Source organism: Corvus brachyrhynchos, unplaced genomic scaffold (genome assembly GCF_000691975.1).
Source record: "Corvus brachyrhynchos isolate BGI_N302 unplaced genomic scaffold, ASM69197v1 scaffold14, whole genome shotgun sequence".
Taxonomy (NCBI): Eukaryota; Metazoa; Chordata; class Aves; order Passeriformes; family Corvidae; genus Corvus; species Corvus brachyrhynchos.
In genome coordinates, this window is record NW_008239110.1 from 8379501 (window position 1) to 8401386 (window position 21886).

General features: G+C 37.4%; 1 protein-coding gene across 1 annotated transcript in view; it reads right to left on the minus strand.

Moving 5' to 3' along the window:
• Nucleotides 1-21886, minus strand: part of REV3L (REV3 like, DNA directed polymerase zeta catalytic subunit) — a 71930-nt gene that overhangs the window by 39697 nt on the left and 10347 nt on the right. Inside the window, exons 5-13 of the mRNA XM_017739520.1 lie at nucleotides 16516-16610; nucleotides 15837-15941; nucleotides 14790-14874; nucleotides 14556-14704; nucleotides 14133-14261; nucleotides 11376-11613; nucleotides 8163-8302; nucleotides 1529-5720; nucleotides 164-1152 (exon numbers count right to left, since the gene is read on the minus strand). Of these exons, the coding sequence (XP_017595009.1) occupies nucleotides 164-1152; nucleotides 1529-5720; nucleotides 8163-8302; nucleotides 11376-11613; nucleotides 14133-14261; nucleotides 14556-14704; nucleotides 14790-14874; nucleotides 15837-15941; nucleotides 16516-16610 (6122 nt within the window). The remainder of the gene's footprint in view (nucleotides 1-163; nucleotides 1153-1528; nucleotides 5721-8162; nucleotides 8303-11375; nucleotides 11614-14132; nucleotides 14262-14555; nucleotides 14705-14789; nucleotides 14875-15836; nucleotides 15942-16515; nucleotides 16611-21886) is intronic.

The following is a 21886-nucleotide window of genomic DNA, read 5'->3' on the forward strand; positions in this document are numbered from 1 at the left end:
TTTCAATAATTCAGTAGTTACTTTAACAACAATGCACAGAACTTTTTCTTTCAAAAACTAGTTTTAAATATATTTCTGCAGAGATATAATTTTTTTCTTATTATGTCAAAAGAAATATATTCAGATTTGTGTGTGTGTTATTAGAATCACTTAATGGATTTACCTGCAGATAAAGGAGTAAAACCAAGAACTTCAGGCATTCCATCTTGCTTTTTTCTCTGCACAATGGGTGTACTATGTAGGCAAATGGATTCAGAATTTCCTGGATCTTCATTAACTGGAAATGGAGATGTGTCAAAGGATGTCCTAATGTCCTCTTGGGTGCATGGAGAATTTTGTGCACTTCCAACAGGTACTACATCACTTCCTTCCACGGAAGACAAAATAATATCCGGATTTTTCCACTCTGTGTCTTCTAAACTGCACTGCTTGGGATCTGGAGATGCCACCTGCTGCCAAGGAGGAAGCACTGGAGAATCTGGTGAACTGTAATTGACATAATAATCTTCCTCCTCCTCCTCCTCCTCTTTATCATGTTCTGGAGCTGAAGTAGTGTGTGTCTTGCTTTCACATGAAGTTTTATTAGAGTCTATGTCATTTTTAGTATTTACAGAAGTTCCTATAGTGCTTATAGACTTATCACAGGTTTCCTTGGTTTGTGTTTTTGTATTTTCTGCCACAGAGGCAGGAGAGTTCTTTGTAGGCACAATAGGTCTTTCATCTTCCAGGCTAGACAAATTTAAATCTTTAGCTACTTTTATTACTTCTATAGATTTCTCTTCAGACAATACTGCAGAGCTGAAATTTTCATCTGCCTTTGCCAGCTCAGCAGGATGATTCTTAGGCAATTTCTTGAAATGTTCATACTCTTCTTTGGCATGAAGCCATATCTGAACTTGCTGTTGGCTTGGAGCACACTTGCATGGCATTATGACTATTTTTTTGTCTTCACTAGTTTTATGGCTATTACTTTCTCTTTTATTAACAGTAGAGTGACCATAATGAGGAGGAGATCCCGGTCTAGGACTTTCTGTCATTGCTGAAAATGCAGTCTTCCAGAGTCGTAGACCTTCTAATGAGAAGTCCCCCTCAAACTCAAGAAGGTCATTTGGAAGTCTGGTTTCCACTGTGAGAAGCCGCCCTCCAATCTCCCTGTGAAAAAAAGTAGTCTGAATTACTGTTTTACTCTAAACTTCACTGCAGGCAGTCCTCCAGATGATGGAAAACCAGAGTACTACTAACTAGTTTTCTCACTGTGCAATTCCCATAGGCAGTATTTTTATTTTACAAACCATGAAGGCACATTCCTACTTACTACAACAATATACAAAAAAACCTTCAAAATTCCATGAAAGAAAATGGGTATTTGGACTGGAAGCACAGTAATTTTCAACTTCAAATGTATGTATATCAGATGGGATCTTTCATGCATCCATGCCACATAACACCATAAAATTGTTTACAGGAAAAAATTAAAATTGAATATAACCACAATCATACGTAGACAGAAATGCATTCAACACAGTACCTTGGCTTTTCTGGGGCATCTGCAGGATTGCTGCAAAATGGTTCCTGATAAACTGTTTCTGCAAGATCATGATCCAGCAAAGTTGCCATGATTTCTTCACGACTGGGTGGGGACATGAGAGGCTTAAGAATGTGAGCAGTACGAGGTGTAAAGCTTCCATTCTTTGATTGTGAGGGAGAACTGGTTGATCTTGGCGAACTATCTGGAGTTGGAGTTAATGCTTCATTGTTTCTTGAAACATGTAATTCTAAATCCTCAGAAGCTGCATCCATAAGCTCACCATCAGGCGATGACAATAAAGATGTAAAAGAGGTATTAACTGAATCAAGTGGTTGACAGGGCTCAAAAGTGGTTTCTTTTCTAATGTGGCTTTGAATCCAGTCTGAGCAGGTTGGCTGAGAAAGGTTAAGAAATCTCTCTTTATTAACTGTATTTCTATTCAATTTGAATTTTTCATTTAAACAGACTTCAGTCTCTTGAGTACAAGAGGTATCGATAAAACTAGATCTAGAAGTAGAAGAATGAATGGTTTTCCTCCATTGACTATGGCAGTGGTTCTCACTATTATCTAGTGAGGTCTTCTCAAAAAGCTCAGGGCTCAGGGAACCAGACTGTATCCATTTATTTGTGCTTGAAGAATGTTGCTTTTCTTCCTCAGATTTTTGGTCATTATGACACAGAAAGTCATTTTCTGTTGTTTGTCCAGAACCAAGATCCTGAACTGCATCACTCAAGAATTTCTGGGGCAAATTTTGATCTGCTGGGACAAACTGGCTTGCAGAATAAAAACTGCAAAATCCACTTTGCCCTATAGTATTAATATCAAAGTTGTAATTGTGGTCTGGAGATAAACTGTCTTCAAGTGAGTAACAGCTTTCAAAACCAGGGTCTGAAAAAAAAATGGGGCTGTCATCAGATACAGAGTGATCAATGCGACTGGTAATCGGCTGGCTTGCAGACGCCATTTTTGAAAATTTTGCTGTTTTTTCTTTAGGTTTTGTGCTCCTGGGAGCACGAGATTTTCTTGATGATGTAACTGACCGTGACCTTTTGATGGCTTTATTCTGTTCAAGAGGGCATGGTATGCCCTTGCTCAGCTGTGGTTTGTCGGGCAACGGCTCCTGCGCAATACTGGCATTCTGAGCTTTCTGCTGTCTCTTTTGGAGCAACTCTTTCAAAACAGCAAGGCCAGACTGTCCTTCACCAAACGCTGATGGGGCCACTATATTCCTGTTTTTATACTGGGAGATGGGTTTTGGTTGCACTGTTGCTTCTGATGGAGGCCTTTGTTTTGTGGTTTCAGGTTTAAAATGTGACATATCCAAAAGAAATCCTCTCTGGTTTTGATCGCAATTTAACTGTTTCACTGGACTCTTCAAAGACGTTACAAAGCAGTTTTTAGGCAACTGAAGTGGCCCAGGGTTTTCCTCAGATGGCTTAAGAATAGAAGAACAAGGATCAGAATGCTTGGATGCCTCTGGTAAACAAAAAATCTGCTGTTGATTATTGTCTTTACAATGCAAATAGTTAGTGGCATGTAATTGATCCATCTTTGCTGTGTCCAGAGAGTCACGAGTTTCATTTAATTTCCCAGCTGGTGGCAAATATCTGACTTGCAAATTTTTTATCTCTTCCGCTTTTGGGGAAGTCTTATCTTTAGACATGTGCGCATTCTGTATTACGTGAGTTGAGTGATTAGATGGATCAAATATGTTTTGAATGAGAGCAGAATCCTTCATTCTAAATACAGCACTCTGAGTCCTGGACCTTTGAGAGCTCATTTTTGGTACTTCCCTTCCAGATGCCACAGGAGTAGATGCGAAAGACGAATGAGGGTCTTCCCGTGGAGCAGACAAACACTGTGCATCTACAGACTTATCAATTTCCATCAATGAGTGAAAACAGCCCGATGAATTACCTTGTGCATCAGCTGAAGGGAGCTGTGCTGATGGCAGATATCCAGCTGAATAGCCAGGAAGAGGACTGTCTTTGTGGTTGCGAAGTGGCTGAGAACAGAGAGAGTTGTAAGAAATCTCAGGCAGATCTTGATGTTTCAGCACAAACTTGACTTCTGCAGTAGAGCGACCATTTCCTTTTTCATCTTTAAATACAATGCGTTTTCTTGAGGACGCTTTTTCAGCTGTTTTTTGTTTTGTTCTAGGTTTCTTCTTTCCATCATCTGGTGTTTTATTGGCCTGATTAATCTTTTTCTTTTTCTTGGTAGATACAGTGGGGCTGGCAAATTTCTTTTTACATTTCTTAACCTGAGTTTTTGCTCGACTAGTTTTTCCTACACTAGTATTAACAGTCTTGCTGTTGTAGATATTGGGCCCCCTACTAAATAAAGCTTCTCTGTCCAGGTTGGTCAAAATTTCTTCTGCTTTTGGATCAGTGGGAGACCAGCAGCGAGGTGGAGATGTGTTTACTGGGCTTGTGCTTCTCTCAGAAAGAAAACCTAACTTAGACATAACATCACTATAGTTATAGTCACAGTCTTCAGCTTCAGCGCTGTAGGAGGGCGAAGGAGGAGAAAGAATTGTATGAGTCCTTTTTCTGAAAGATAAAGTTCTTTTAATATTTGTACTACCTGTTTTTTGTGGTTTTCCAGCTTTTTTCTTGGTTGACTTATGTTTTGCTTTCCTTTTGTGACTTTTCTTTGGTGTTAGTGGATAAATAGGATATTTGGTTGCAGGAGAGTCAGGAACTTTTGGCCAAAAGTCCTTTAAAGGTGCAAGCTTTTTATATAAATTCATCTTTTCCTCTGTGAGTACTACTCTTTCCTCACTAGAATCTACTTTCCCCAATTTAACAAGCATATTTTTTCTCCCTCTAAATCTATTGATGATAATATATTTAATAATAACAGGTGGCAATTTTTTAGAAAGTTTTCTACGCTTTCTAGACTTCTGAGACCCATCCAAACTTTCAACACTTTCTATCGGTTGAGGTAGATTAATTTTTGAGTTGTGTGCGACAAAGCTCGATTCACTGTCTTCAGTCTCATAATTTACCTTCCGTTTTGTTCGGAGCGTGTACTTATTCCCACACAGTCCAAATGACTGCTCAGTTTCAAGAGATCCATCTGCAAACTGGCAGTCAGTGTAATTAGCAGTACTTGTAGGCATTTTGTTTTCAAAAGCCTCAAGAGGAACTTGAACTAAGTCACTAGGTAAAGCACTATCCTTATCAGGAATGTTACTACAAGCATTACCTTGTGTATAGCAGCTTTCCTTCATGGATGCAACATCATTTACACTTGCAGGCTCCTGACGATTGATAAAACTATGCTTCTTTTTATTCAGTTTCAACCTGGACTGTTTGTTGCCTTGCTGTAATTTATATGTCACAGGAGCTAACTTCTGTGGCCGACTGAGACAATTAGAAAGAACAACACTAGGAAAGAACATATAATGTGCTGCTTGTTGACTGAGGCTTGGCTTTTCTGCCTTGTGCTCCTGAAATTCTTCATACCTAATTTTAAGCTTATTAAGGCCACCTTCATCAGTGTTATTTTCAAGTGAATGTACCACAGTTCGACTGCCTCCTGAACAAGATACCAATTCACCATTTTCTGTAGCTGTTGCTGGAAAATAACTATTTATACTTGCACTGCTGGATTTTTCATTTACTTCAGAGGACATTTTACCTTTGGAGTGGCTCATATCAGAAAAGTTATATAAGTTTTTATTCAACATGTTGTCACCAATATGGCGGCCCACATGCATAAAAGAGACATCCTTTTCAGCCTTTCTAATGCTAATGTACTTCCTACTAGGTATTGGTCTGTTCACTGATGAAATATCATCTTCATAGTCAAAAATATTATTTCCACATGAAGGAACTTGGAGAGTATCTTTCTTGTTACTCTCTTTGTGAGAGTTTTCTGCATGGGTACTATTGCTGAATGGAGTTGGGTACTTTGCTGAGTAAGTGCTTTCTTTTGTAAGAGAATGGACTGAAAGTTCAGGTCTTGTTTCTGTGTTTGGTTGTGAGAGGTCTTCTACAAAATCTTCATTATTCAAAACATGGTTAGAAAGGGCACTTGTGTGTTTACACTGAAAAGTAATTTTAGCAGAAGATGGGGGTTCTAGTGTAGCAGCATCTTTGTGAAAGATTGAGGTCTTAACAGACATTTTGCTTGTTGCAATGACGGAGGAGTGAGTTCGAGAACTTTCATTATTCAAAGGATTGTCTGAAATGGAAGACAAGCAATTTTATTCTAGTTTCCCTGTAAGAAAATAACCTAAGCCAGTAAAAATTTTAATAGTATTTTTCTGAAAGCCTTCCCATCCAAACAAGAAACAAAACTCTTGCAAATCACATTACATTTATAATCATGACAACTAAAGACCCTGACTACATGAGTCGCTTTATCAAAATCACATCATCAGTACATTTGTCTCAGGCATTTTGCTGGTAATTCCTCAATGGCAGACTTGCATACAATTGTCAAAGATTTCATGCTGACTTTCTGAAAGAAGGCTTCACAATCACTTTCAGATGACTAAATACAAACAGATTGATTTCTAGAAAAGGTTGTACCCTGCTTTGTCCCTGAGAAGTATGTGTACTCATTGGCTCTGAAAAACAAAAAACTTACCTAAATAACCTTCCTCCTGCAGAAAAGTCATTGCACAGAAAGCTAAAGTAGTATATCTTACAACATGGCAAGGGCTTTGTATGAACTGTGCTGGGCACTAAACATGGGTAGTTTCTGGCACTTTTATAAAGCAGAGCAATACAGCACCCACCCAGGTGTTCATGCAAGAAGCTTGCACCAGTTAGTTAGATCCTGGATTCATATCCATGTATTAATGTTCCCACATAAATCTGAGACCAGCAGGGGCTGTGGTAACTTGTCCTGTGCAGACTCATCACATCGTATGTGATGATTTTCATCTCTCTCAGTGATACTTTCAACCACATTCGTTGCAGGATACGTATGGACAGGGAAGTGGTAACAAATTAACAAGTGTGTGCTCGCTCATAACCTCGCTGAACCACAAGCAACTTGAGAGAGGTTATACCACTGCAAAGAGGCAGCTACCACAGAGCACCTGGCACACAGAATTTGTTCATGTGTCTACCTCTTTAGCTGAAATGTTGAAGGGGGATAGGAGTTATGAAATATGCTGTATGACCTGGAAGCATGTGCTACACACTGATGTACTAGACTGGGCATCCTTTGGGCCTTTACTGTAAATCTCAACCAATTTGGGGATTACCTTAGATTCATCCTGCTTCATCTTAGCAATTTATTTGCTGGTCATTGAGAAAAATAAAGGAAGTCCCAATCTGTTTCTAATAACATTTTCTAATGCATACACAGAGTCCCTGATCTGTGAAACACAGCTGGGAGATGCTGCCTATTATTCTTTGAGGGTAGGAGTCCACAGAAAGAATGAAGATGATTAACTGAAAACTCAGAAAATGCAAGTTTGGCAGCGTCAACAAACACCTGGAAAATACCTGGCTATTCAGATATAAAAACTGCAAAAATACTTGTCAGTCAGATCATACGAACACAGATTCGTGTGTGGATAGGCATTTTCTAATTTAGAGGACCTGGACTGAGATCTGTTTAGAATTTACTGTATCTTCTATTATAAGAAATCAGTGTAAAAGTTCACAGTAATAAACTTTCTAAGCTGACGTTCTGCATGTGACATTTCACATACTTAAAATATGCTAAAATTTAAACAATTATTTAAGATACAGTCTCATTATCCAGCAACATCTCTTATTACAACAAATTAGAAAGTATGGCAAATAAAGAAATCCCAATCGTGTATTTGACAAAAGCAAATCATATTAGCAGTACATCAAACCATGTATTAATCCTACCATTATACCTATAAAAGCAAAGGAAAAAGCAAACTATGTTTTAAACACTGAATACAAAAGAACAGCTGTGGTTGTCTATATAATAAGATCATATAGCTCACTTTCTCAACTGAACATTATAATGTGACATGCAAATTTTCTAATGAAACAAATAATATTATTTATATATTTGCCTAACCTCAAAGTGTGCATTCTGTTGACTAATGCTATTTGACCAAAGACAGCATATTATAAAGATGGCAGAAGATCTCTACAGATTAATTTATTTTTTACAGATTTTGAAAGGCAGTTCCTTCTGCATCAGCTTTGCTGCTGCATAGTTTTAACTACTGCAATCCCAAATGTGAACATGCAATCTGCAGAATGAAACACAGGCCCAAACAAAGCCTCACTATATTTTAGCATGCGTGGCAAATACTTGCAAAAAATCACCTAAATTAACACAGTAATACCTTTATTATTTACAATTATCCTAGGAGTATAAATGATCCTACAGAATCATTACTTTAAATACCATATTTGTTTTTTTCCATAAAACTAATTAAACTATGTCCTATTTTGGATCATTGATACAATAAGAAAAACAGATTCTGGCCATCCATAGGGCATTGAGATTAAAATACAGTCGTTTTTTAAGGAAGATGTTAAGGATCTGCTTCTGAAATCTGTTGAGAACTTTTCCTTCCAATTGAAACAAGGACTGAAAATGGCCAGCACTTTTGAGAATTAGCAATTTCATGTGAAAATGAACTACGACTCAACTTCTAAAGCTGATTTTCTATTTACTTACCACCATTTTCATCTGCAGTTCCATCTAACTGAGGTATTGAAAGATTAGTTAGGAGCATATTGTTACCACTCCACTCCATTTCTTCCTCTGAAGATGAATCCTCTTCTGTTGAACTTCGATGCATATTTTTGCCAGCTGACCTGGAGGAAAGTGAAGGAACTAATTGATGCACAATACTTCTATTAGAAAACACCATGAGCCACAAGGAACATGAAAATCAATGGGATATGGTGCTATGTAGTTGTATAATTTGGGGGAGCAAAAGGAAACAAACAAAAGTTTTGTCACATTTCTGAGAAATTCAAAATATTATTCAATGTTACTATTTTAAGAGGCAACAGTTGTAGCCAACCATTTTAAACAGCAGCATTCACTAACTTAAGAAGATACAGAGAAGGCATTTAGATGCTTAATTTTAGTTCAATTTTACTGAGATTTTTCATTGCTTCAAAGTGCTTGAAATTTGAAGACTAAACCAACTGTGCAAAATTACTTCAGTTTAGCTGTTAGCAAACAGCTAAACTGAAGTTTTTGTGGGTTTTTTTTGTTAAGAAATCTTTATTGTATTATAACAATTATCTCTTGGCAGGCGTAACTAAATCACAACCAAACTATGTTTCATTTTACCTCTCACTGAATATTCTGAAGCAGCTGTTGTTAATACTTAAGCTGCTCTAACTAAGTTAACTGTTCTACACTGCCATGTTTACAGTCATAAATTCACTGGGAAAAAAAAAGAAGTGAATCTACAAAGAAAAGCTTCTATGACTTTTTCATGTTTTTAAGGTGGCATGCTTTATATGGGCATGGGGGAAGGAAGAATATAATAGAAAACCACAAAAAACCCAAATCCTTCAGTAGATTATAACTGTACAAGCACTTAGGAATTTGATTTCTTCTTTTTTAAAATAAAGTGTGAGATGGACAAAAATTTTAACAGAAATAAGGTATTCTGTGGCTACAAGAAAGAAATCCAGATACATATTAAGGAACTGAGCTTTGGGGTTTTTTAATTTGTCTGTTGTTCGTTTAAGTTTGTGTAATACCTTAAAAGGCATAAATACAAGGAAAATCCACAATAACCTAAATACAGTTTACTTCTGCAGAACTCTTTTATGACTGGAGTTAGACCAGCATGAATTATATGTATGGTACCAGCCCAGACATCTGAATGTCAGCACTGAGCTAATTTAGATCGGGACAGATTTGTTAGTTCAAAAACAATAGGCTCAAATGTAACCACAATTTCCACTCAGGTCTGGAAGCACGACTTAGAAAATCAAGTAACAAACACAACTAGGTACACTCTCCATGATCTAAGTGAGCTTAGTTGTCCCTGTTCTATGTTTCCAAAACATGGAAAAGTACAGCATAAAGCAATCAGCTCTATATGCAAATTAGTATCAAACTGGGGATGTTTCTTCCAACCTGAATTATGCTGTAATCCCAGGTAAATCTTTGTCAACTTCAGTAAACCAGATCAGACTGGAGATGACTTCTGCAGGTAGCTTGGATTTCTCCTCATTCAGGCCCATCAGTTTGGATTCCAGGAAAATTTGTCTAACACACATGAGACCACCATACATGAACTGGTCTAGGTCTTGGTGGGCTTTTTTATTCCTGATGGGCTTTTTTCTTCAGTTCAATACAAATCTAACCCAAGCCATTTAATTCACTCAATAGAGTGTGGTTACTCCTCATTAGCTCAATAGATTTTCTGAGATAACGAAGATTGGTGAATACTCACTAACAGAAAAACCATAGTATGGATATGGTAGGATGCATTAGGAAGCCATACAGATGGAATGAGCCTGAGCAGAGTAAATCATGAGAGATCTATCATCAGACTCAAACTGGTTCTTTACGCATGAGCAGAATCATGCAGGGGGCAAAGATACCCATGCTTGTGTCTGAAATCAGTCCAAATTCTGTAGAGAGCTCAGTGAAACAGAACTTGCAATTCCCTCTGAACACAAGTTCACTGCCTGTGGAAGCACATGGTATGCACATTTTCCCTTGTGCTTTCTGTCTGGGGTTAAGGTGTAGGCATATGTGAGCAAGATATCAGTGAGACAGCTCATCAAGTCACTTGAGTTTTTAAATAGGATTCTGTACTGCATGAAAGCAGTTAATTGCTTCAGGATCCTACCTGACTCCTGAAGTTGTACAGTCAAGCTCATACAGAGCTGTGCCTGAGCTAATGAACTCTGCAAGATACAGGTTTTCACAGAAACTACCACTAAACTGAAGTTTGATGTTATGTGTTTTGGATGGAAATTTCAACTTTTCAGACTACTGTGAAGGAAAAAACATAGAAAATCAAAGGTCAGATAGGAAAATTAGCTTTAGAGATCAATTATCTCTAGAACCAGGAGACTAATGAACTAACTTCTGGTTCTGTTACAACTTTTATGTGTCTTTGGGAAAAAAAAATAAGTATTTCTATACCTCTCTGGTTCTCTGAAACGTATCATGACAATTTCTGATGTAGGAAAAACCCCCAAATATAAAAATGTTATGTCTGTGAAGTTTCTCATATTTCAAACAGAATTATAAATATCAGAAGGTGTGCCATAAGCAGGGGTCAAGAGAAACTGGATATAGCTGCTTTCAATGCCTGTCAGTGCAGACTGTACAAAAGGTCATTACAACCTGAGACGGTGTTCCAAGAATCTTGGCCTTAAAAATATTGAAGTTGCTGACCTTTAGCAGTTGAGCAGAGTGAGCAACATTCATGTTTTGATTTTAACTTTGAGCATGGAAACAAATGGGTGTTTTTTCCTCAGGTTGCTTGGTTAGTCTTTATATGAATATTTCTTAAATATTGACTTTAGTAAAAGATGTACAAGATACACCTTAACATTTGTACTACATCCAAGGTGTGACCTTATAAGCAAACTACCACTAAAGGTTTTCTTGTATTTGGACTTGTTGAACAAAAAGCCTACTTAATTTTTCCTCAAAGAGAAAACTAGAAGCTTGTGTTTGGCTAAACCTAAACACTCAATCTTTATTTCCAGATAACACTCATGATTCACATCATCATCTAAGCAGCTTGCATTCCAAGATCTGCACAGATTTTTCCATGTTGTCAACAGAGACCTCTCTACATCCCATTGGGCTCATAGCATACTTGAAAACAAGGTGGGAGGAAGGAAAGATCTGTCAGAAAAAAAAAAAACCAAAACCATCTTCAGAAAAGAAAATATATACCTTCTTTTTGGCCCAGGCTCTTCCATGCTACTGTCCCACCTCTGGGACATTAGCAAGCTAAGTTCCATTTCTTCTTTCTCACACTGTGGCTCATTTTCTTCATCATCACTGTTCTGAGAATTTCGCCAGCTTCCAAGAGAACGATGGTGAGAGAGTGTTTTTTGATGTCCCATCTGATATCCATCATTCTCCAATCCAGCCAACAGATCAATCATGGCCTCATCAGCACTACTGCCCACTGCAGAAAAAGCCCATACAAGTAGAATCTATATTTTGTTCTACTTGTAAATGACTAGTTACAGTCTACCAGTAAAAAACAAAACCAACCAAACCAAACAAAAAAAGCCCCATACCATTTAAAAATCTACTAGTTTGTTACTGTCTAAGGCAAGGCATGCTACAGAAACAGAGCCTTTTTGTATCTTATGTTTTCAAATTTTATGATTTATCTTTTCTAGCTCTGTATTTAAAACTTTGACAACTTTCTGGATTTCTGCCCTACTCTTTTGATTGTACTAGATTTAGTGGACGCAATTCTCTCTCCACTCTCCTATTACCTCTCCTCACGTTCAGTAAAGCTTCACTCTCCCCTTTAATTTAAGCATGAGTGCCAGCTTCTGAAGCATCACTGTCTTCTCTTGCTCAACAGCTGCATTAGCTTTGTTAGGCACTTCTCTCTCTATCACCTGAGGACTTTCAATCACTGCATCTTGTCAAAAGGGATGCTGATTTTGACCAACTATTCCTCCTTCTGTTCTTTACTATAATGCTCAACTTTGGTTCCCTTTTCATGTCACTATAAGCTGTTCTATTCCAAGGTTTCTCTAAACATTGAAAGTTTACCTGATTTCAGTCCTCTCCTTAATTTTATTTTCTTTTATGTGACAAAAGCTTACAAGCTTACAGTAATTAATGCACTTCCCTTCTCATTTTTTACTTTTGTTTCTTAAAAATTCTTCCAAGTCACAGATTTTTCTCACTCTCTTCCTACTTACCTATCATCTGACCTCATAACCAATTTATGACCTCCAGTCTACCAGGCATCTTTGTTACTTCTCTCTCCTTCTCTGGCTGAAGAACTACAATCTCTACTTCCTTTCCTCGGAAAGCATGATATAATTAAAATGATCTTGAGAATTATATAAAATAGATCTCAACATTGGTGAGAAAGGCATTTTTTATATTTTGCAAAGGCTTCACAAGACCCCATGCAACCCTTTACAATAGAAACCATCCCCTTTTACAGAGTTCTGAATTAACCCATTTTCAATTACACTTTCTGTTCTTGGCTCCTTTGCCCTTTGTGAGGCCCATCATTAAACTCCAACCTCTACTTCATGTTAATATGAACCTTGGGGTATAATTCACAGTGAATAGCAGAATTCATGTGGTTCACAGTCCCTGTGGCACTACAACTCAACAGAGGAATAATAAAGACTAGTGCAGGCTATGAAGGAGCATAAGAGACCCAAATATGCAGCATGTCACTCATAGTCACACAAGACACCAGAAATTAGTAGCTGTATTACAAGAAGGGAGGACAGGAAAAAAGGCAAAAAAAAGAGCATATAATCTCTATTTGATTCTTTAGTCAATGGAAAAAACCAGACCATTTCAACACTTCAATTTGGTTGAGCAATTCAAATGTACAGGCATAAGGCATACCCTACATATTATTTTAGCCACTTTTTATCCTCTCAGGTTTGCTCATGTTTCCCAGCTCCCACAGAATTTCTTATAGTTCTTTCAGTAAATCCAAATCCTTGCCTATTAAACTCCTATAATCAAAATCTTGCCTATTCTCTACAAAATAAAACAGCACTACAGTCTTAATCTAACTTCATCCACTCCTGCTTTCTTAGCAAGAAAAGATTTCAATTGCATTTTGGATGGATATTGTACTACCCGCAGACATATACTGTTGTCCAAGCATACATCCACACCCTATAGGTATCAAAGAAATGGAGGCTACTATGGGTTTTAGATACTTCTCCCTGCCCCACACCACGTGGTTCATATTAACATTATACATTATGTTTACCAAAGAACACAGACAGAGACATACCATGAGCTATGTGCTTTTCATCTTCTCTAGAGTATTTGAACTATTTCTACCTCACGTAGCTTTTAATACAAGTTCTTTTATTGTTGTTTCCCCCTTGTGCCACTCACAATTTTACTTCCATGGTTTTTCTCCTCCTCTTAAACATTTTGCTTCCTGCTTCTTTGCCTCCAGCCATTCTTTGTATCTAGAAATTTTGGGAAATGCTCTGCTGCAACTTGCCTCTCATTATCAACCTACTATTGCGCCGTATCTCCAGACAGCTGAACGTCTGAAGACAGATGATATGCATGTTTTCTACCTTAACTGTATGAAAGATGCAGTCAGTAACTGCAAGAGTATCATGGGTAGACAGTCAAAATCATCTTCATTCAGATAGTTTTAGCCTTTTAGACCTAGGAGCATAAGGAAGAGCAACACCCACAAGAGACTGCATTGAGCTGACCTGGCAAGAGGACAGGGCTTACTGAACCAGTCAAACACAGGCAGCCTCTACAAATACAGTCCTGGTGACATTTCTTAGAAAACACAGGGTGTGTTTTGGTGGTGGTAGGGTATGTGTGTGTGCGAAGTCTTAATCTGTTCGAAAAACTCCTTGAGATCAACTACTTTCTTTCATGATAGGTAGCCTAAGGGAACACAAAGACTGTGGAACAATAATAGTCTGGAGGAAAACACATTCTGGTCATACTCACTAAAAACTGTAGTCTGATTCAGTCTTTGAGACAAAGGCTGAAAGCTCTGACTGTTCTCCACAATGTTTAAAATTGCTTCTTCATTAATAAGTGCTTCCTCTTCTTTATCAGTATGCATCCTATTGGAGTCTTTAAAAGAAAAAAGAAAAAAAGAGAAAGCATAAAAATTCAGAGTCAAGACTGATACATTATGAAAGCAAACCACTTTAGATTGGATTTTACTATCCAAGTATATTTCCATTATTTGCTGTGGCAATTTTAGAAAGGCTTACTCTAACAATAATAAAAATAAAAGCAAAGCTACTCTTTGGTTTTTCATAACTAACGATCACAACTTCCTTGGCTTACTTCTGCTTTTAGTATAAACAGTCAAACCATGACATAGATTTATGCCTAAACAATTAGGATATTAAAAAAACTCACCTTTGCTCATCTTTTTATCGTCATGCACTTCTACCGTATTAGCTGGTGTACATGGAAAGGCTTCAGGAGAAAGTACCTCAGAATGTAGTGTTAGCTCAGCAGAGAACTCCTCTGATCCATTACTGTAGTCCAATGATCCTGACAACGTTCTAGTTAATTGAAAAGCAAGTTTTAAATGCATATTTAAGGTTTGCATAGAATACTATATTTTATGACAAATGGCTAAACACTTACACAGAGAAGTCATTTTGCTTGAGAATTTCTTTAAGTCTCTTCTGAAAAAATTTTTCACTCTCTGTTGCTGGCACAAATCCACGGTCTTTAAAATTTGAAAAATATTTGTTATTCAGTTTTACTTTGACCTCTCAACACAGAGAGCAGCTAAAATTACTGATTTTATTAGGAAAAGGCTCGAAGTCGAAGTGCCTGCTAATTTTTAGTGCCAAATCTGAGGGCTGACTTTCAAAGTGCATTAAAAAACTTTAAAATACTTCACATACTCCCACTGATCTCATTTGCAACTGTGAGTATCAAGAGTATCAACAGCATTTACAAATCACGATGCAATTACACCAAGGTGAGCATCCAAGAAAAATCAGTGAACAATTTTGAGAAGTCTGGCTTATGCAGCCTGACTAACATTACACAGAAACACAGGAAAAAAGTCAATCAGAAAGTAGTCTGTCTTAGCCAGGAACCTGCCTCTTTCCTTCTTGCAAGCCTCTGTCTTACTTGCCAAATATCATTCATACTTTAAAAGAAATATGGCCTAGGCTCCGCAGAGAATAGCCTGTTCATTATGCAATTACGTTGCAGAGCACAGTCTTCACTGTGTAATGAATTTTACATAAAAATACAGGGATTTGTCTATCCTATTAGAATTCTAATCTAATATCACCTTAGCGATAATTCCGCAGAAATTAAATGGGACTGCCCTTGTGCATAAACCACAATGGAAAGCTTCAAGATAAAAGAGATTTAGTTTTGTTGGTATTTAAATGTTTTCCATCACAAAGCATGCAATCTTAACTGCCATTATCATTCATTCTGTCTAGAATGTTCTGCAGATAGCTAAATCACGATGTTGTTAGGCAAGGTTAAGTGTCTTGCTTTCAAAATTGGCAAACACATACTGGACCATCAGTAAGCCTGGAAGCAAAAAAAACAGTACATCTAAAAAACCCTCAAACTTGATACACCAATTTAAATTCTGTCCTCTTGCTTGCTTCTCATTCAATGTTTTGGATTAACAGCTGCACAAATTTTTATGGTTTTTTTTACCTTGTGACTCAGGTGGCTTAATCTGAGAAGATTCACATTTCTGTCTCCGTCGCTGCTTTTCATCCTCCCATATAGCTTGCAAACCAGGGTTCCTGCCAATCTGGGCTGAAATATGCAATCATACATGAAGGGAAGTCTGCCCAAGTGACAAAGCATTCTTTCCCCAAATTGGATTCTGACACTCTTCTTCACCTCTTTGTCATTCTAGCCTGTTATTTTTTAAGTGCCATTCTGGCCTTACTCTAAGATTTGGTATTATGTAAAAGTTAAGGCATAACTTCATTTCTTTTCTAGATCTCCTATTTGTAATCTAGACCTTCAGCTTTTTTCTGGTCTTCCCACCAAGTATGTGTATATATGTATATACAGGTGTAAGTACATACATATGCATACATGCACACATTTCATGTTGGTATTTCCATTACTATTCTTTCTGTAAGTCTGAAATCTTCTGTTATGCATTAACAAAAATCTCTTCATATTGCTCTATTTTTCTAACCTCTTTTCTTTCAGAGTTAATTAATTTTTTTTAAACTTTATAAATCTGGAGATTAACAATTCACTAACACTGAAATCCGGACTGTGATTTAACTAAGCTGAGCTTTAAAAGAAGAGTGAACTATGACATCATAGCTTCTGTTCTAAAACCATTTTACATAGAAAGTTATTAACACTTCACCTTCAATATCCAGTTGATTCAAAATGTCAGCAGCTACTGCATCCACCTCCAATTCACAGGTACTTTGTGGCTCAACACCTTTCAACATTAAAGAGCTGTGACAACATAAATACCACAGGTTAATTTCATCAATACACTCAGTTTGAAACATGCATCATCACTGTTTTTTAACTGGACTAATATCCAAAATTTTTCAGAGGGAGCAGGAGTGACTAACTGAATGCAGAATTATCAGTTCCCATCCTCACCTCCAAGTCCTTAAACTAATGATCATATTCAAATCTAATTAGATAAGAAATCTATATCTTCAATTTAAAGGCTTTAGATTTTTCTTTTGTGAGGAGAAGAGAAAGAGCTGGTAAATAACTCCAAGTACTAAAGCAATTACAATAATGTTCTCCTCCTCAAATATAAGATGAAATGTTCTGTAGAACTCAGCCAATAGGACCAAGTGTGTAGGCAGGATCATGCACCCAGAAAGGCATGAATTTTTCTCTCATTCACAGCTCAGAGCAATGCATAACACTTTCAACATTTACAACTATTTTTTCTGGGGTTTTTTCTTTATTTAGCCTGGTGAATAAGAAAGAGACAATGAACAACCCAAACACATACTGAACTAAGGATAACTGGCTTGATGAAGACTTAAAATACTAGAAACAGATTCAATGACTGATCACCTTCCTGCTGTGCCTTTTCAGATCTGCAAATGTCAGTAACCTTCCACCTGCTGCTGTCAGTGCACAAATTTTATGGAGTCCATGGAGGAAGCTAACAAACAGAAATCATCTCCCAGGTTTGTTGAAAAAGTCTGTTTACCCTTTAAAATTTTTTAGGGCAACACTGAAAATCCACTCCAAGCTCTTCAACTTTCTAGTAACGCCTGTAGCAATAGGACAAGGAGTAATGGTTTTAAACTAAAAGAGGGTAAATTTAGACAAGACATAAGGAAGATTTTTTTTATGATGAGGGTGATGAAATGCTGGAACAGCCTGTCAAAAGAGGGAGAAGTCCCATGTCTGGAAACATTCAATGCCAGGTTACAGGGCTCTGAGCAACATAATCTAGTTGAAGGCGGTCCTGTTCATTGCACGGGGCTGGACTAGATGACATTTAAAGAGCTCTTCGAACCCAAACTATTTTATGATTCTATGCACACTTTTAAAGACAATCCATTGCCATCACATCCCTCTGTTCCCAGTCACACCATCAGCTGAGAAACAAGTCCATAATATGCTCAAAATGCATAATTTTCATGTCACACACCTCACAATCATCAAAAGATTCAAAAAGAGCTTTGCCTGCACAGTGGGCAACAGGAACTGCAGGCAAGCTGAAACTTGTATTTTGATCCTACAGTAAGAAACAGCTGCAGGATCGCTGGAAAACAAGACTGAGGGAAGAGGCTGCAAGAATTGTTAGCTCCCTTTACAAAATCAAAACACTTCTGGGAACAAGCAAAAAGGGACCACAATACAGAACGGTCACTGATACCAGAAATGTGGTAAAGACTTGCCTTTGACTTGTCTGGAGGACACAAAATCAAAGACCTGAGCTTCCCACTTCCACTAATTTTCTCTTTTAAAATCAATTAAAAAACCAAAAACTAGTGGGGGTTAGGGAGAAAGTGAGAAAGAATCAAAGTTCTTGAAAAATTTAAGAAAAAATGTGTTTTAGTGACCTGTTTCTGAGGAGTTTGTTTGATGACTTAAAACCATTAACTGAAGCATTTGTTTTTCCTCTGACAAAGACAGCTTTCTATTGTTTTCCCTTCATTTAGCTAGGATGTTTTGTAAAAAAAACCAAACCTATGTCTTGGTTTTCCAACATCCCCATCAAGAGTATGGCCAGTGACTTGAGAACTGATCAAGACCAAAGATAAAACTGGCCAAGAGCTTTCCAAGTAATCAGATTTCTTACTTACAAGAGACTCTCACACAGATTTCTCATATAAGAAGAACACTAAATTCAACATTGCTGAATTTAAAACAAACTGGTAGACATTAATGTAACTTAAGTCTTTTTCCATAGTAATATCAATTTGAAGCATGCTCTTTGTCTGCAATTCATTCAAACAATTTGAGCAACTAGAAGGAAAAGAGTTAGCTCATTTTGCCCAAGCTCTAAATCAAATAGATATGAGGAATCTTTCTGTCAAAAACTACAGTATTTCAATTTACATGGCACATTATTCAAATTAAAAACACTGAGCTAATAACAGACCTTTTCTGAAACAAATCTAGGATTTACCATCATAATTGCCATTAACACTTTCATAATGAAGGCAGGGCTGGCAGTCAAAACCACACATTCCAAAGACTTACATGGAAGCTAATAAAGGCACCTGACACACACAATAAGTTTTCCATTACACTTGAAAAATGTCTTCCCAATACAACAGGTACATTGGCCTGGCATTTAACATACTTGTCAAGGCGAGCTGCTAGACACTTGCACTAGCTGAAGTCATAGCAGTAGCACTACAAGTTTCTGCAACATTCAGGTAAGCCACAAAGGCCAAGAAGTCATTTGTTCCCACTTCAGGAAAAACACCTTGAAGGGCATATGAGAGCAGAGCAGCTTTAACTGGTCCTTCTAACATTTGAATTTATGTTGACTAAACCAAAAACATGAGGTGGAGAGGGGGGAGTACAAACTGTCCTGAATTAGTTATTTAACATGGTTACATGCTGCTTTGGAAACTGCTTTATCTGAGTATCAGCAATAGCTTGGTCAGCTGCTAGGTTTGGTGCTCTTGCTCACCTAAAACAAATGTGTGCAACATATACACAAAGTAACCATATTTCCCATTCTCCCTGATCAAGACACACTTCCTCAGCAGGTACAGTGCTGTTTTTAGCAGGTGAGAAGACAGCATGAAGAAGTCAGAACATGTCTAGTCTCCCAGCTGTAGTTAGTTGAAAATATGAACTACTTCATGTCATAAGCAGTTGTAATGCCTTGGAAGATACTCAGAAGTGGCCTGTTTGACACAGAGTGCCTTACACAACAGACTAATCACCTGCCTCACACTGCATGCATCAGTTCTGCAAAGAAAAATTGTGGTTTAGATAATGCCAAAACCATGATTTGAGAATATCTGTATTAGAACAAGGTTAGAAAAGTGACTTAGCAAGTCCCAGGCAAAGCTTTTCACAGCACCTATGTTTCATTTTTTAAGAAGGAATGTAGAGAGAACTGTTCACAAGATAAAACTTGTAATACAGATATATGAAAGACAGGGTTAAGTGAGGTGGTGTAGAAGCAACCCAACTGCATGAGAATGGAAATTTACTCTCCAAAGAAGCAAGATAAATCAGGGTTGCACAACACTGACCTGCCATGGCTAGGCTACTTGGGATACTCACACCAGTTAATTTAAAATTGCCTTTTAAACCTACATACCAGGTGAAAAACTGCAATACAAATCCATTTTACTTTTGTATAAAAAGCTCCAAATACGTTATTTTGAGAACAGAGAAAACGGTCCTTATTTTTGAAGAAAGTAATAGTTTGATCACACTATCCACTGAGACAAAAACTATAGTTTAGGATGAAACTTGTACCCAAAGAAACTACCACCATCTGGTTTCTCAGACATTGAGGCAATGAATTAAACCTACAGTCAACACATATTTTAAAAAGTGCCCACTACATACAGCTAGGTAGATCAAAGTCCTGAAAAACCTTGAAGAATAAATAATGAACAAGGTCAGTATCTTAATTCACCAATACTAATGACAGCCTAAGGAAACAAGCTCTGTAATGACCACATCTGAGGTATTTGTAATGTTAAACTGAGCACAAGAGACAAAAACTAACTCCATGGAGAATCTGAAAGGTGTTACTCAACTGTGCTGATAAGGACTCTAAAATTCGACATTATAATTTTCGATACTCTGTTCACGGCAGAAAATGTGTCCTTGTTTTCAGGATGTTCAAGTGACTTAAATAATGTGCACATTATATTAAAAAATCAAATAGCTAAATAAAAACATGCACAGGCTGACAAGCGAGAAAAGCAATTATGACAGCCACAAACCTAGCAAAAATCCGCAATATTACATATCTGCTAGATATTTTTGTGCAAAAGTGTTACTTGTCAGATCTTTCCACTTCCATATAAACCAAAGTCTGATAGCAAATCTAGGATTTAAAAAAAGAAAGTGTTTCTCAAAAGCATTCTACCAATCATTCTGCTTTTAACACATCATGTCCAACTGGCAGACTTGACTAGCAGATTACTCTGATGTTAAGATTAAGTCTGATGTTTACCAGAAAGTTTTCTCAATGGAACTCATGGAAGTGTTTCATCATTTATTATCAGCTGCCTGAGCGGGATAAAAAATGTGTCTCGTGTCCAGAACTCCTCATGTCAAAAACTGTTGGATAGCACTACCAGGTTCAGGTGACTGCCACCCATTTTAGGGCAGGCTTTGTACGTTTCAGTGCGACAACACTGGCAAGTATTATACCTAAAAGCCTTACAACATATGGGATTCCTGGGCACTAGAGATTTTGGACATTTATCTATTTGATAACAGAATCATTCTAGAATTACATTAAAAGAAGTGTCTCTGGCTTAATACAGTGCACTAATCAAAGCAGCAAGTAAATAATCTGGAGATTTGCCAGGAGCAGGACAGGACATGGCTGGGTTAAATGCTGTTCTTGGTAAGTGGCCGAGTAGCACGGTGCTCTCTAGCACGGAAGAGGGAGTTCAGTCACCAAGACACTTTGACATAGTTCTCAAACATTTTTTGAAATAAGGAACCATCACTAGCATTTACCCATGCTGCTCATGTAATATATGTGACTTTTAAATTTTGCAATTACCTTCCAGGTATCCAGAATTGTATTTCAGCCAAGTGATATACTGTGTTCCAAAGTCAAGAGATGCCCAATCGCTGGCACTGCTTGCTTAAACAAGAGAACTTGTTAACTGCCACTTACAGCAAGCACTTGGTAGATACACGTTCAACTATCTCTAAAATGTATTCTTAATGTACACGAAGGATAATGAGTCTGAACAGACATCCCAGTCACTGTGAATACAAGACAGGCCTAGAAATTTTGTGGTCTCAAACAACATTTGACTGTCTTTTCCCTTCTTGCTTTTTCTTGACAGAACAACCAATAACTTATGCGATCTTTGATATAAAGGACAAGCAAAGAACTTATGAGTTCAGTGGTATTTAGAAGAAACTCCAAATGCTACTGAAAACAGCAGCCAAGTGGTGAAATACAGTAAGTAAAAAATCTTTGCTAAACAATTCGCAAAACAGTTAAATATCTCAATTTGAACTGGATAGAACTTGAAGAGGACTGGACAATAAAGTGAGGGGACTGTGCTGGTATTGCACATGAAACC